We start from the raw sequence: 12,578 nt of genomic DNA, 5'->3' as shown, positions 1-12,578 counted from the left end.
AATATATGTTTCCCTGAGCTCCTCTGGTGCGGCCGTCATGGTCTCAGGGTGGTTCCGTTTCATTCCTGGATTGACCATGTGACCGTTCATAATGCTGTGTATTTTTGACTTTATGCAGAGACTTTGGTGAGAATTGGCTCGGTGTTGCCTGGAGTATCTTGTTTTGAAAAACACTGAAGTGGTATATTCATTATCTCATCATTTAATCATTGGAATATTCGAATATTTATTATAAAATTGTCTATAAATCAAGTAAAAACAAGTCCCTGCTCAAACATCTTTTTTTTTTTCTTTTTTTTTTTGTTTTGTCAAAGTAAGCTGTTGTGAGATCTGTGCCACATGGAGAAAGTTGCTCAACAAAGCGAACATGCTAATTAAGATTTGATCTCTTTTGTACCCTTCACGCTGCATCCATATTTAAAACCCTGACAACAATTCCAAAATATTTTGACAGGACATCTCAGTACAATGCCGAGGCAGAAAGAGGGATTTGGGGTAGTATATCTAAATATCAAAAACACCATAATCATAGTACAGTCCAAATTACCCAGCAGCATTTTCTCACATTTTTGAGGCCTCAGTCAGTGGAGGGAAATGTTTCTCCCAGGCGCTATCTGTCAGGAAATGTTTGAAGGTGGATGGGGCAGACATGTCTCCAAGTCTGCCATCTAACGTGACCCATTTGCAACCGCACGCATTCATCTTTACATGTTAAAGCCCGCTTTTGTCTGTCGTAACATAAAGAACATAGAGAAAAAGAAATCCAGAGGATTTCTTATGCAAAGGCGTCCTATTCTTTCAGAAAACGTCTCGACTGTCTGTTTGCTGAAAAACTGGTGTCATGGTTGTTATGTAAAATCCAAGGGAAAATCTCCCTGCAGCCATTGTGCCCTAAAAACTTGATTATGACTAAGAGAAACTGCTACATCCCAAACTTCTTCTTTCTTTCTAACTCAGCTTTTTTCTTTATACATTCTATAAATAGATCCTAGTCTTTTTCCACACTGATGTCTAGAGCTGTGTCACTGTGCATTTTTGCTTTAGTGGTCCCTTGTCATGTGAACTCATTAAGAGAACTCCTGTATTCTCCCTCTGTTGTGCTAACGGCGAAATCTGTTATGAAATGGTTGGAAACAAAGGCGCCCACTGGGTGCTTCTCATAATGTGTTCTGGCTCGTGAGAAGAACACAATTTGGTAAACTTGTGCAATTATTTGAAAGTCTGTGCTCAGCCCCCACAACTTGTGGCATCCATACAAGCTGCATAAAGGTGTTTTACAAGGCATCATGTAGAGAGGAAATCTGACACAGAATATTTCTTCTCCTTTTTTTTTAAGTCTCCCTTCCTTGTTTATGGGAATTTGTTTTGTTTCTGCATTTTTGAGTTTACTAGTTGTGCAGATACATGAAGATATTTGGGGTTTGGAGTACGCAGACCCGGACTGTTGTTTTTACTCAGTCAACATCTGGGATCAGCTGCAGGCAAGTCAGATTTTCAAGCCACTGCTTAGTAATGTACAAGTTTTGCCTGCTCGGAAGAATGTACAACAGTGAGATCTCCCACAGAGTTGCAAATGCTTTTGCAAAACAATGTTGCTGTTATGGCTTTAAGTAGGCATCTGTGGTTGTGGAGAACATATTTTCATGCACACGGCAGTTTGTCGGGTTTGAGGTGATCTGATCAGCTTTAAAGTTAACCCTAATGCTTTTGATTAATATAATGTATTTTCTTATATTGTTTTTCCTGAATCCATGAATTTTTGAGACAGTAATATAGCCAGAAGCTTCTTTTTTCATACAGGAGTTTCTTGCTGTCTGCCTTGCTTTGTTAATCTCTTGGATCTTTTTAAAAGTAGGTATTCCCACTTGAACTTCCTCTTTTTCAATGTTTTTGGAAACCCTTTCAACTAATAAAAGTTATAAAAACTGACCTAATTTGATTTACATTAACGATTAACTGATTTGTTGCGTGCTTATGCTTGTGTCTGCAGATTAGTAGACACGCAATGATTATTTGTTCATACATATGTTTTTTGTGCATTTGTGTGTTGCCTTCGAGTTTGTGCAAGTCTGCGTGTGGTGGTGAGAGCATCCTCGGGGCGCATTGACATGCAGAGCGTTTGACCACATTTATTAAAGAGAAGGCACAGTAAATCCCTTGGCCCATGCCTATTATGGCGGATACGAGCGCATAGAAATCCCATGTCTTTCACATCCCTCCAGCACATCGCTCCATAGTGCCATGCTGTTTGTATATGGTCTTTTGGCTGGTGGGTGAGGGGAGAGTTTTGGGGGGCTAAACGACCGCTTAGCAGATAAAGAATTTTAATGACCATGCCTATTTAAAAGCAGAATCCTTTATGCTCTTAAATGGCTCCCATGAATCTGGCGTGTAAACCCTTCAGTATTCTGGAGTTTTCTTTCCCCTGGACTTGTTTGGTTGAATAATGATCTGTCAATCTCCAGCCTGTCATCAGGTTTTGAGCAAAAAACAACAGAGAAAATTTAATGCCAGCATATATCCATCAGTCTTTGTCATATTAGGCAAACATGGACGGAGCAAACAAAGTCCTGCGCGTACGCTGATAACGTGGTGTTAAAACATGGCCGAGACATCGCTAGATCACTGTCCAACACTTGCCATAAAAAATCTTTAATAGGGTCCATTTCTGATGGTTTCACCCAGTCTGCAGTCTAGTGGCAACAAAGGACTTGGCCAAATAAAATATCAGGTTCCTCAAATGAACTTTAACAGAGCAGTAACATTCTGGATCAGCTCTTAAAAAACTCTGCAGTAACAATGTGGTCTTGCAGAGTTTTTTCCTATCGCCTGTTTTCTCTTTTCCACTCCCTGGTACACACTAACAGTTGCAGGATCTGAATGTTTGTGTAAATAGCTTTGGTAAGTTGTGGAGGAGGGAGAAGGCGTGTATTAAAAAGGTGGTGTGGGCTGAATGATTGGTGCTTCGGCCTGGCAAGATCCACTTTTTAATGATGTTTATTCACCGAGGAGCCTGGCTACCACATCACTTTCTCACAAAAATAAACCCATCAGAACTATATGTGGCCATTGCTAACGCACTTTTTTTTTGCTTACTGAAAATCTGTGTAATATGTATGTGAATATAAGTGCATGCTTTCGCTCTTAAACACTTTTCCAAAGTCATATTTCAGCTTTATGTGGCCCATGCATGAACATTATAGAGTTGTGTTATGAGCAAGTTATTCTGGCAGTATAAGTTTTCCACCTCTCACACTATGTTATGATCTGCTGGTATTGCTGTGTCACCATAAAATGGAAAGCAGTCACTGAATGGTGCACAGACCCAGTGCTAGATTGGGATTTCCAAATATTCTTCAACACAGCAAATAAAAGCACCACAGTAATAAAAACACAAAAGGCAAATCACTTCATTAAATTTCACCACGGGCCCTAAACTATGAAAAAAAAGCTCCGCTCTGTGTCTGTCGATAGGGTTTGTTTTGTTTTTTTTGCATGCTTGCAAACCGCCAACCCGTATCTGTAACATATGTGGAAGAAATTATGCAAAAGCATTCATACGCAGCACTCCATAAATAACCAGGGAGCTGTATAAAATTCTAGGTTTAATTTGATGGATGCCACTGACATTGCCATATTATTAGGAATATTCTAGCTCCCTTTATGCTGGGTAGCAGCTTTGAGTGTTCTGCTGAGATATCCCTTTCACTCTGTTGCTTGTTAACTGTGAGAAAACCTCTGTTTACTCTGTTATGTTTGGCAAACTGTGCAGTGGGACAGCTTGCACCCTGCTCTCGGCTCCACGAGGTCTTTCATGGGTGCCGGACAGGGTTGCATTAAAAGAAGCTTTGTCGCAAAGCAACAGGTTCTCAGAGGCAGAAAAATGTCAATTTTGGCTTGTTGGCAGCCAATTCTCACCCCCCCTGAGTAATGATGTGTTTTATTTACGCTGTCCCTTAAGAGCACAATCTAGCCGCAGTCCATAAACCGTAATTAACCGTTTAGCCTTAAGCTTCAGGCTACAGATGGGCTGTCTCATAAATTTACACATTCATTCGTCTTCCCAAAGTCAACCTGTCCTCAACTTCCCACTTTAATGAACCTGGCTGTTTGGACATCCCAGCTTTGTCCTTCCTCATTTCTTTTTTCGATAAAACATCAGGCAGTCATATATTAAAGGAAGAGATTATCTCTTGTGCCAGAACAGACACTCAAACCTTCTTCTTAGCACGGCTTAAGCTGAGCAACTCGGGGTGACTCGCAGCTTTTCCCAGGAGGTGAGCGCTGCTGTCTCCTTCAAAACCCCCCGTGAGGATCTCACAGCGCCGTGCACCCTCATAGCAGCTGCGGCGGTCAGAAAACACGTAGCTTAATCATCATTAACGCGTGTATTTGTACCCCCTCTAGTTCAGAAAGTATGGCCACAGCACCTTCTTAAAGGTTAATGTGATTTGTCCAGCGGTAATGTACACTAATAAGGTGCTTAGACCCTGCCATATGTTTTTGCTAGACAATGCTTTCTGACTTGAGAGGCTTACGGGGAAACCTGTCTGTGGATCTCTTCGATGGAGGAGGCTACAACAGATGGTCAGTTGGTCTACTTCAGTCAGAAAGCTTGTTATTTTGGACACTCCTTCCTTGGGGTTATTCTAGGCTTTTCCAGTTTCCCCCAGTTGTGATTCGAACTGAAAGAAAGCTCTTAGATGTGATCTCAGATGCAGCAGTGAAATATTAGTGGGAAGGTTTAAGTGTCAGTCCCATTGCCAGTTTAACAAACACTTTAAGTTCTTTTAGGGTTATTGTGAAATATCAAACAGAGGACTCTGTTTTAGTTGTCACTGATCCAGCTGTGTCATTCCTAGATCTGAAGGGGATGCGCTGCGTTTAATTAAATGGTAATGGTGCATCTAGATTCAATTAAAGCAGGGAGGAATTGGCTCGAGCACTTTGAGCGCCCCCCCCCCGACGGCTTGAGTTGCTTTGTGTGTACTGACGCCTGTGTCTTTTTTCCTTTATCCTGTAGTGCAGTGGTCCCCAACCCCCGGTCCGTGAGTCGTTTGGTACCGGGCCGCGAGAGTTGAGGCTCAGGTGTGAAATGTATGGTTTTCAGGGTTTTTATCGGTTTTCAGCGTTATTTTGTTATCGTTTTTAACGTTTTTAACTCAGTTTTCCTGGGTCTTTTCACGTGTGTCATGAATAAATCTTCTTTTTTCGGTACCGGTACTAGTTTTATTTTGTTGTATTTATCCGCAACACCTTAAAGGCCGGTCCATGAAAATATTGTCGGGCATAAACCGGTCCGTGGCGCAAAAAAGGTTGGGGACCGTTGCTGTAGTGTAATGGCTGCTCACGGATAAAAACCTTTTATCTGAACACCATTGGTCTGATGTCTTGCATTGGAGAAAACCCTTGAACAGAAGGCAGAGTTATCACATCAGAACTTAGTGGCTCTGGTACAAAAGCACCTCATGGAAACATGGTGCCAGAGAGTTCACTATTTTCTTTACTGATTGAGGCAGCACACTCCTCTCGGCTCAAACCTTGATTCCTTCTGTGCAACAATAAATAATACTAGTGGCAGTAGCTTTGAAAGCAATTTTCTTTGACATTTGAATGAGATTTTAATGAGACAGTGTGTAATAATGCGAGGTTGTACTCACCAGGAGTGTAGTGTTGGGTGGGGGGGGGGCGGGTTTGCTTTCCTAAATGACTTGAGATTAACCCCTGAAATAGGATTACGCTCATGGCACAAACATCGGCAAGAGGTAAGGTAGTGCCTTGATTACCTTATCTGTCTTATGGCTCTTAAGGCATACTGGTGCTATGAATGCAAACAAAACTGATCACGCTTTCCTAATATCAACTTGAATATGCTAAATATGCTGGTACATATGTTGTTGAATATTGTCTTGGATAGTTTTTGTTTCATGGAGGCTAATAGCATTAGATTACCTTTACAATGTCTTTAATGTCTGTGGTTAATGCAGCCCTATAAAAGTTTAAAATTTACCTTAAGAACTACTGCTCACATAAAAGAAAGGGTCTGGGGACAGGACTTGCCAATGGAAAAAATATTTGTCTAACCGCAGTGCATGGCTGCCACTGGTAGGCAGCTGACTTCCCGCTGCAAGTTTCCACCAGTTCTCTTTCCATGGTAAAATGATGTCATTTGTCGTCCAGCGGTGGGCCAAATTGTGCTCTGCCAGATCCAGGCAAATTTCCTCGCCATATCCCTGCTGTGCACGAGGTGACACCCACCTTGTCTGCAGTAATCTAAATCATTGACCCTGACACTCTTCCCTGTGCTTTGCCAGATTCCAGTGAAGACTGTTTGGAGGAGATGCTGGCATTTCTCAGCACTCTTGGAGAGCATTCCTCTCCTGTTGAGTCATTCCCTCCACAGAAAGAAGAACTGGACGGAGATTATTTTGTACGTTTAAAAAAAATGCTCTGGGATTGATTTCTTACTATTACAGGTACAGGATGCAGAGGAAATTTAAGAATCGGAAACAGATGATGACTTACTCGACTGCAGCGCTGACCCTGTTATTTAGTCTGCCGTCATATGAATCTCAACAATGTCTCACACCAGCCATAACTATTTGAAACAACTGTCATCTACATACATTTGCATACCTGCCAAGATATAGTGTTCCTTTACTAAATCTGTCATCCCACGCAATGTAACAAGATAGATCTGAACTATTTACACATCGAACAGGAGGCTTGGAGGGGGTAACAGCTGCCAGGGGGTTATGTGATATCAGTTAGCCCCATGAGGCCAAGAAGGCACGTTCAGAAACTGCATGGAGTTGCATGATGCTGTGAGAAGTGATACACCAAGAAAGATGTGAAAAATCCTCAATTTGAGCCCATGCCTATCATCTGCTGGGTCAACGCAGGTTCAGCTTTGGACAGAGGAGCGTTAGAGGGCTTTGAGAACCTACAAGTGTAGTTTAGGTCTTTATTAAGGGGGGTGGGGTGTCTCTGTTCTGTGCTTGCTAAGGATTAGCTGGTGTAACAGTGTCCTGGGCCCCAGAGTCCCTGATGTGTTGGGTGACAGAGTCTTTGAAGGTCCCAACAGAGAAGGCTGACCGTTCACAGGCAGTAAACAGGTTGTGACATCACATCCTGTACAAAAATGAAATGCCTAAAAGGAGGGCGGTGTGCTCCACATACACATAGATGCACACAGTCGGCGCTAGCGTTTTAGCTTGGCTGGCTTCCTCTCTTAGTGAGGGGAACAATGCTATTGAAATGCGACTGCTGCACTCGGTCGGTATCAGTTAAGTTCAGAAAAATACTGCAGCGCGCTTGATATTCAAAAACAAATCATTCCTGCATTGACTCACGTCTCTTGGTGTGAGCTAATGGCTTTGGTAGACAAAGCCACTTAGCTCTCAGAGCCTCTTATCAGCCATCAGCAGCTCCAGCCTGTACAGAACATCTTTGATCAACAGCAGTCTTAGCGAGTTGCTGACTGTCAAACACACTTTACTTACCACCTGCGGCTCCTTGCTGGTTAATTTAAAGTGATACAGACGCCTTGCTGACTTGGATCGCTCCTCAATTAAGAGGATCACCTGAGGAGGAGCGAAAGCTGCTCTAATCTATTGCCATGACAACCTCCTGAATGATGATTCGTGTCAAATGAAACTTGCTGAGACAAATGATACCTCGGGTCCAAGTATAGGCGGATTAGAAAGCTACAGTAAAGCATGATGTTAATTAAATAATCTTGCTGACACATGTTGTGGTCATTACATAATAGGTCTGCGATGAAGCTATATAGAGGGGATTGGTTTACATTTTATGCTCAGATTATGTTTCCACTGCTGTTAGTTCTTTGTATTTGGCACCAAATTTGTGGTCAGATGTCCCGTGTAACTAGCTGCAGAGAATGTTGTTTATAAGCGGATTTTTCATAATCACAAATATTTGTAAAGGTGGAAATACAAAATTCAACATTGCCTATGTATGGGTATAAACACAGGAGTCAGTATAGCTAGAGCAGCAGAGGACTCTTCAGTGATTCGCTTTGGTAATGAGTCACTAAAGATTAGTGTTGTATGGTTTCTGGGTCTTTTTGGGATGAAATGTGTTTACTGTCACCTCTTTTTGTGTCATTTATTTTGCTTCTGGAATTCAGCTCTGTTTATTCTGAATGCCAATGTTAGCCACTTCTGTTCTGACCAGAAAACCTGGGTGCATTACAAGCCTGAGGCCAAATGTCTGTTTATTATCATAAAGCCAGGCAGTGAAGTGATGTTACGGTAAACTATCACAAATCTCGTTTTTTGAGGAATCCCCAGCCCTCCTGAAAGAAGTGGCTGCGGTATCCAAGCCCCACAGTAATGTTCAAATTTGTTGATGTTCACAGGGAAAGATCTCTTTTGTGCTCTCTGCCCGCAAGGACCCAGAACTCAGTGTCAGCAATTCCCCAGCAGCTGTAGAACCTGTGGAGGATTTTCTTTGTGCTCAAACACACAAACACACACACTCTTAAGTAGTTTGAGCATAGTTTGCAGGGAGCTCCGATTTGCATGTAATACACAGGTCTCTAAATTATATTGCTTTTCATACTGATAAGGTAGTAGCAATTGATATTCAGTTTTATTTATATAGCGTGAAATCACAACAACAATTGCCTCAAGGCTCTTCATATTGTAAACTAAAAAACCCACAATAATACAGAGAAAACAGAGAAACCCCAACAATCAGATGACACCCTGTGAGCAATCGCTTTGGTGACAGTGGGAAGGGAAAAACTCCCTTTTAACAGGAATAAATCTCTGACACAACCTTTTAGTGGCGTATAAATATGACTGAAAAACATCATTGTGTCAACAGCACTCGCGTATAATCTCGGGAGACTGCAGCAGCAAAGATGTTTCATCTGACTTCCAAATGAGAAGAACTGGTGCAAAATATAACAGCGTGTTGGCCTGATTTCCTCATATTTATAACTAATCCATGCTGGCTGCGCAATAAAGCCATAGAATCCCTCTAGCTTTCTTTCTGACCCTCCACCCCTCGGCACCCACTTTTCTCTGATTCTTTATTTAAGAGCATTAAGAGAGAATCTTGGTGGCCACCATCCAAATGTTTTTTATTATCTCTTATTAATCCAGGCCTCCACGGTACACAAGTTCAAGCATCTGATGTTTTGAGCAGCTGAGTACACAGGGACATGAGACACAAGATCGGGATCGTGTATGTTTTTATTTGGTTGTATTATAGTTGACATATTCACACAGATTCCTGAAGAGAGCTACAGGAGGGAACAACTACATGTAAGAGGTGGGAAAAATAGCTCCTACGGCTTTCACAGCTCAGCTTTTTTCAGTCCTCAGGTGCTCTCTGTCCTTGTATTATTCATACTGTAAACCATATGGAAATCATTAAGAACTCAAAATAGCATCAAGCTTTTAAGGATGTCTCCAGATCCCATATTGTGACTTTCAGTAACAAGCCTGAAAACTTGCGCTTATGTTTGGAATATAGATTAGCCAGTTCGCTGTGCCTTTTAGGGATGGATTATAAAGGGCAGCTCAAGCAAGGCAGATGCCTGAATGTCTTTTTTCTGTTCAGGTTTTTCTGCATTGCGGCTCGTTTTCATCTGCTATTGATTTAAATCCATCCCCCCGGGTCGCAGCAAACCGTGTTTCATCACCTGCTCTGGGGAAAAAAAACGGTCGGATTTTTGCTGAAAATAGCACTTCTTCTCGCTCGAATATCTCGCACAGTGCCGCGCACCTTAAAATAGATACCTCTCTGTGGAGATTAAATCGGTGAGCGTCCAAGACCCCAGGAAGGACGCCTGAAAGATTTGGTTTCAGAGACATTGAGCCCCTTTGATGTGTTTTTCGCTGATGTGCGTTGATGTGACAGTACAACCCCTGGAAAGTGCATACCCACGACTAAAGACATTTTCTTGAATTAAATGCAGCAGGAACAGTGTGGTCGAGCCTTTGCAGGAATGTGAATTGCTTCAGTGTGGATCTTTCTGCAAATGACAAGTCATGTACAATAAATCATGTGTCCAAAGTCAGAAGGGGACTTAATGGCACTCACGTGTCCCCACAAAAACAGAGTTTGTAATTCTGTCACTTGGAATAATCTCCATATTCGGTTTGCTGAAAGGTTAATGAGTTGTTTCTGTCCCAAAAAGTGAGTCAGTTTCTCCTTCACTTCTCTTTAAGGTGATCACTCAAGGAGAAGTAAACTGCTACTGTCAGTCATGTTTTTTTTTTTTTTCTTTCTTCCATCTCCAGGCACTCCATCACTGAGTGGGACAGGGACAGTAACGGTTATGGTGGATGACGTTAACGATAATGTCCCCGTTTTTACTTCTTCTATCTTTCACACCACCATCATGGAGGATGCCCCAACTGGGACAGATGTGCTTTTGGTCAACAGCTCTGATGCAGACGTGGGAGTTAATGGTGTTATAAGGTATTCTTTTTCATTTTCAGTTGTTTATTCCAACCAGACTCCAACTTATTGCAGTCACTGGGACCCCTGGTATGCTGTAGATATTCTGATCATTCAAAGTGGGAAATGGCTCTTTTGAACAGGATTCATAAAATGAAACCACTCAAACATATTCAGATAGTTGAAGTTTGAAATTCCCTGAACTGACTTGGAAAATCCGAGTTTTCCTAAAGATCTTTTTCTAAAGAACATGAAATATCAAATAGAGTAAAATAAAAACATTAGTGTCCATACGTCACTGAAGCCACTTTTTATAAGATTTCACTCTATAAGGTCCCAGGAACTACTGAGTTCCACAGTCAGGCCAGCTTCAGTTTGATTTCATGCTCTGATTTTATACCCTGGTGTGAAAATACCCTTTTGGGGCCATACAGTAAAACTCTTTAACTCACTTCCAGCTCTGTAAAATTCCAGACCAATGTTGCAATGGATGATAGAAATTTAGTCACGGAGTGTAGCGTCATAGTCAAAACCCAAAGTCATTGTTTTGGGGTGCGATTTTCAAGCTTTTTCACGCTCACAAGCCCCTCCATGGGGAAGCTTGTAAGAGTTTCTGGCCAGTCTCTCTCAGGCCGGACACTGACTCAAGTCCAGCCCCCTCTCTTTCTTCGGCAGCCCCACTGGGTACACATTGGGGGGTACCGCAGCGTGCTCCAGTTTCCCAAAACATAGTAATGAGGATGTTAATTGTCTATGACAGAACGAGATGTACCCATCAGGGGTTCGGGGCCCAGAACTGGTTACAAATAGTTATTAGTTTTGATTTTCACAGCCCGTTAAATGTAAGTCCCGAGCTTGGATTTGTCTCTGGACTATGTTCTGACCACAAGCATCTGTGGACAGTTTACATTGTTTTCAATGTCCAAATAAGCTTTGCACCAGCACTGCATTCACACGTTGTTCTGCAATTTGTCATCCCATCTCTGGAGGGGGATGCTTTTTCAAGAAACCTTTTCAAAATATGCACTGGTGTGTACATGTATGTGTCAGCTTACATTTATGTCTGGGTCCTGCTGGAGACTCGGGAGATACAGGGTGAAACCTGATATTTGTTTGAAAGCAAAAGATTTTAGCCCCCTGAGTGCTGACCTGATATTATGTATGTTTTGTTTGCTTTCTATACCATGTATTTTTATAACTGTTAAAATTCTTGTCATTTTTGGATTACACAATAATAAATATAACAATGAGGAAGATAAATCAAATGCATGATTCTGGAGAATGCAGCCTAGACCCCACAGAGCATTAAAGCAAATGGACACTTTAGTTAAATATGTCACTGATTTGATGTGACTGCAGTGTAGTGTGGGGACCATCTCTGACCATATTCCCCCCTCACTGTGCTAATGTGAACCTTGAAACAGTGCCCTCTATAGGCAACTTTGTCGCACTGAACAAGTTGCTTCAGTCAGTGCAGAGTAGCAGACTACATAACTACAGTCTATATAGACTGTATTAAGTCATGCAAGTATTTGATGTCAGAATCAGAATACTTTAATAATCCCCAGGAAATTATGTGTGGATGAATTCAAAATTGCTGTTTCAATAAAGAATAATAAAAGATATTCAATAACACCAAATGAATAATATTGATTTGTATTAGAGATGACTGCAAAAATTCCTGATACAGCATCATTATCATCATCAAATTGGTATGCAGTCTTTGTTTTTGTTTTTCACTAAAACATGTCCTTCTGTGTTTATCCTACAGCTACAGCCTGACCGGAGGACACGGTCAGTTCTCCATCAACCCAGCTACAGGACAGATTATCACCAGCTCCCTGCTGGACCGAGAAGACAGGGCCAATTACCAGCTGCTGGTAGTGGCAACAGATGGAGGCCAGCCCCAGGGCTTGTCCAGCTCTGCTACTGTGTCCGTGACAGTGGCCGACATTAATGACAACCCCCCACGTTTCCACCACCACCCCTATGTCACCCACATCCCCGCATCTACTGCAGCAGGTGAGCACATGCATTAAAAGGTGCTAAATAAAAGTTGTGGTGTGCACCTTTTCTCTCTGTCATTGTACTGTGTTATTAGGCATAGCTTAATATTTTAACTATGTCAGAAAATGCTAAAATTA

At 41.9% G+C, this 12,578-nt stretch overlaps 1 protein-coding gene across 2 annotated transcripts in view; it reads left to right on the top strand.

Moving 5' to 3' along the window:
- fat4 (FAT atypical cadherin 4) overlaps positions 1–12,578 on the top strand; it is a 100,161-nt gene that overhangs the window by 63,628 nt on the left and 23,955 nt on the right. For both annotated transcript variants that reach the window (XM_084953961.1, XM_084953955.1), the window contains exons 7-8: positions 10,275–10,455; positions 12,206–12,456. In XM_084953961.1, coding sequence (XP_084810087.1) covers positions 10,275–10,455; positions 12,206–12,456 — 432 coding nt within the window. The remainder of the gene's footprint in view (positions 1–10,274; positions 10,456–12,205; positions 12,457–12,578) is intronic.

This window comes from Perissodus microlepis, chromosome 2, assembly GCF_051167445.1.
Source record: "Perissodus microlepis isolate ML-2025 ecotype Zambia chromosome 2, ASM5116744v1, whole genome shotgun sequence".
Taxonomy (NCBI): domain Eukaryota; kingdom Metazoa; phylum Chordata; class Actinopteri; order Cichliformes; family Cichlidae; genus Perissodus; species Perissodus microlepis.
The sequence above is the reverse complement of the archived record's forward strand: the minus strand, read 5'-3'. Positions and strand labels throughout refer to the sequence as shown.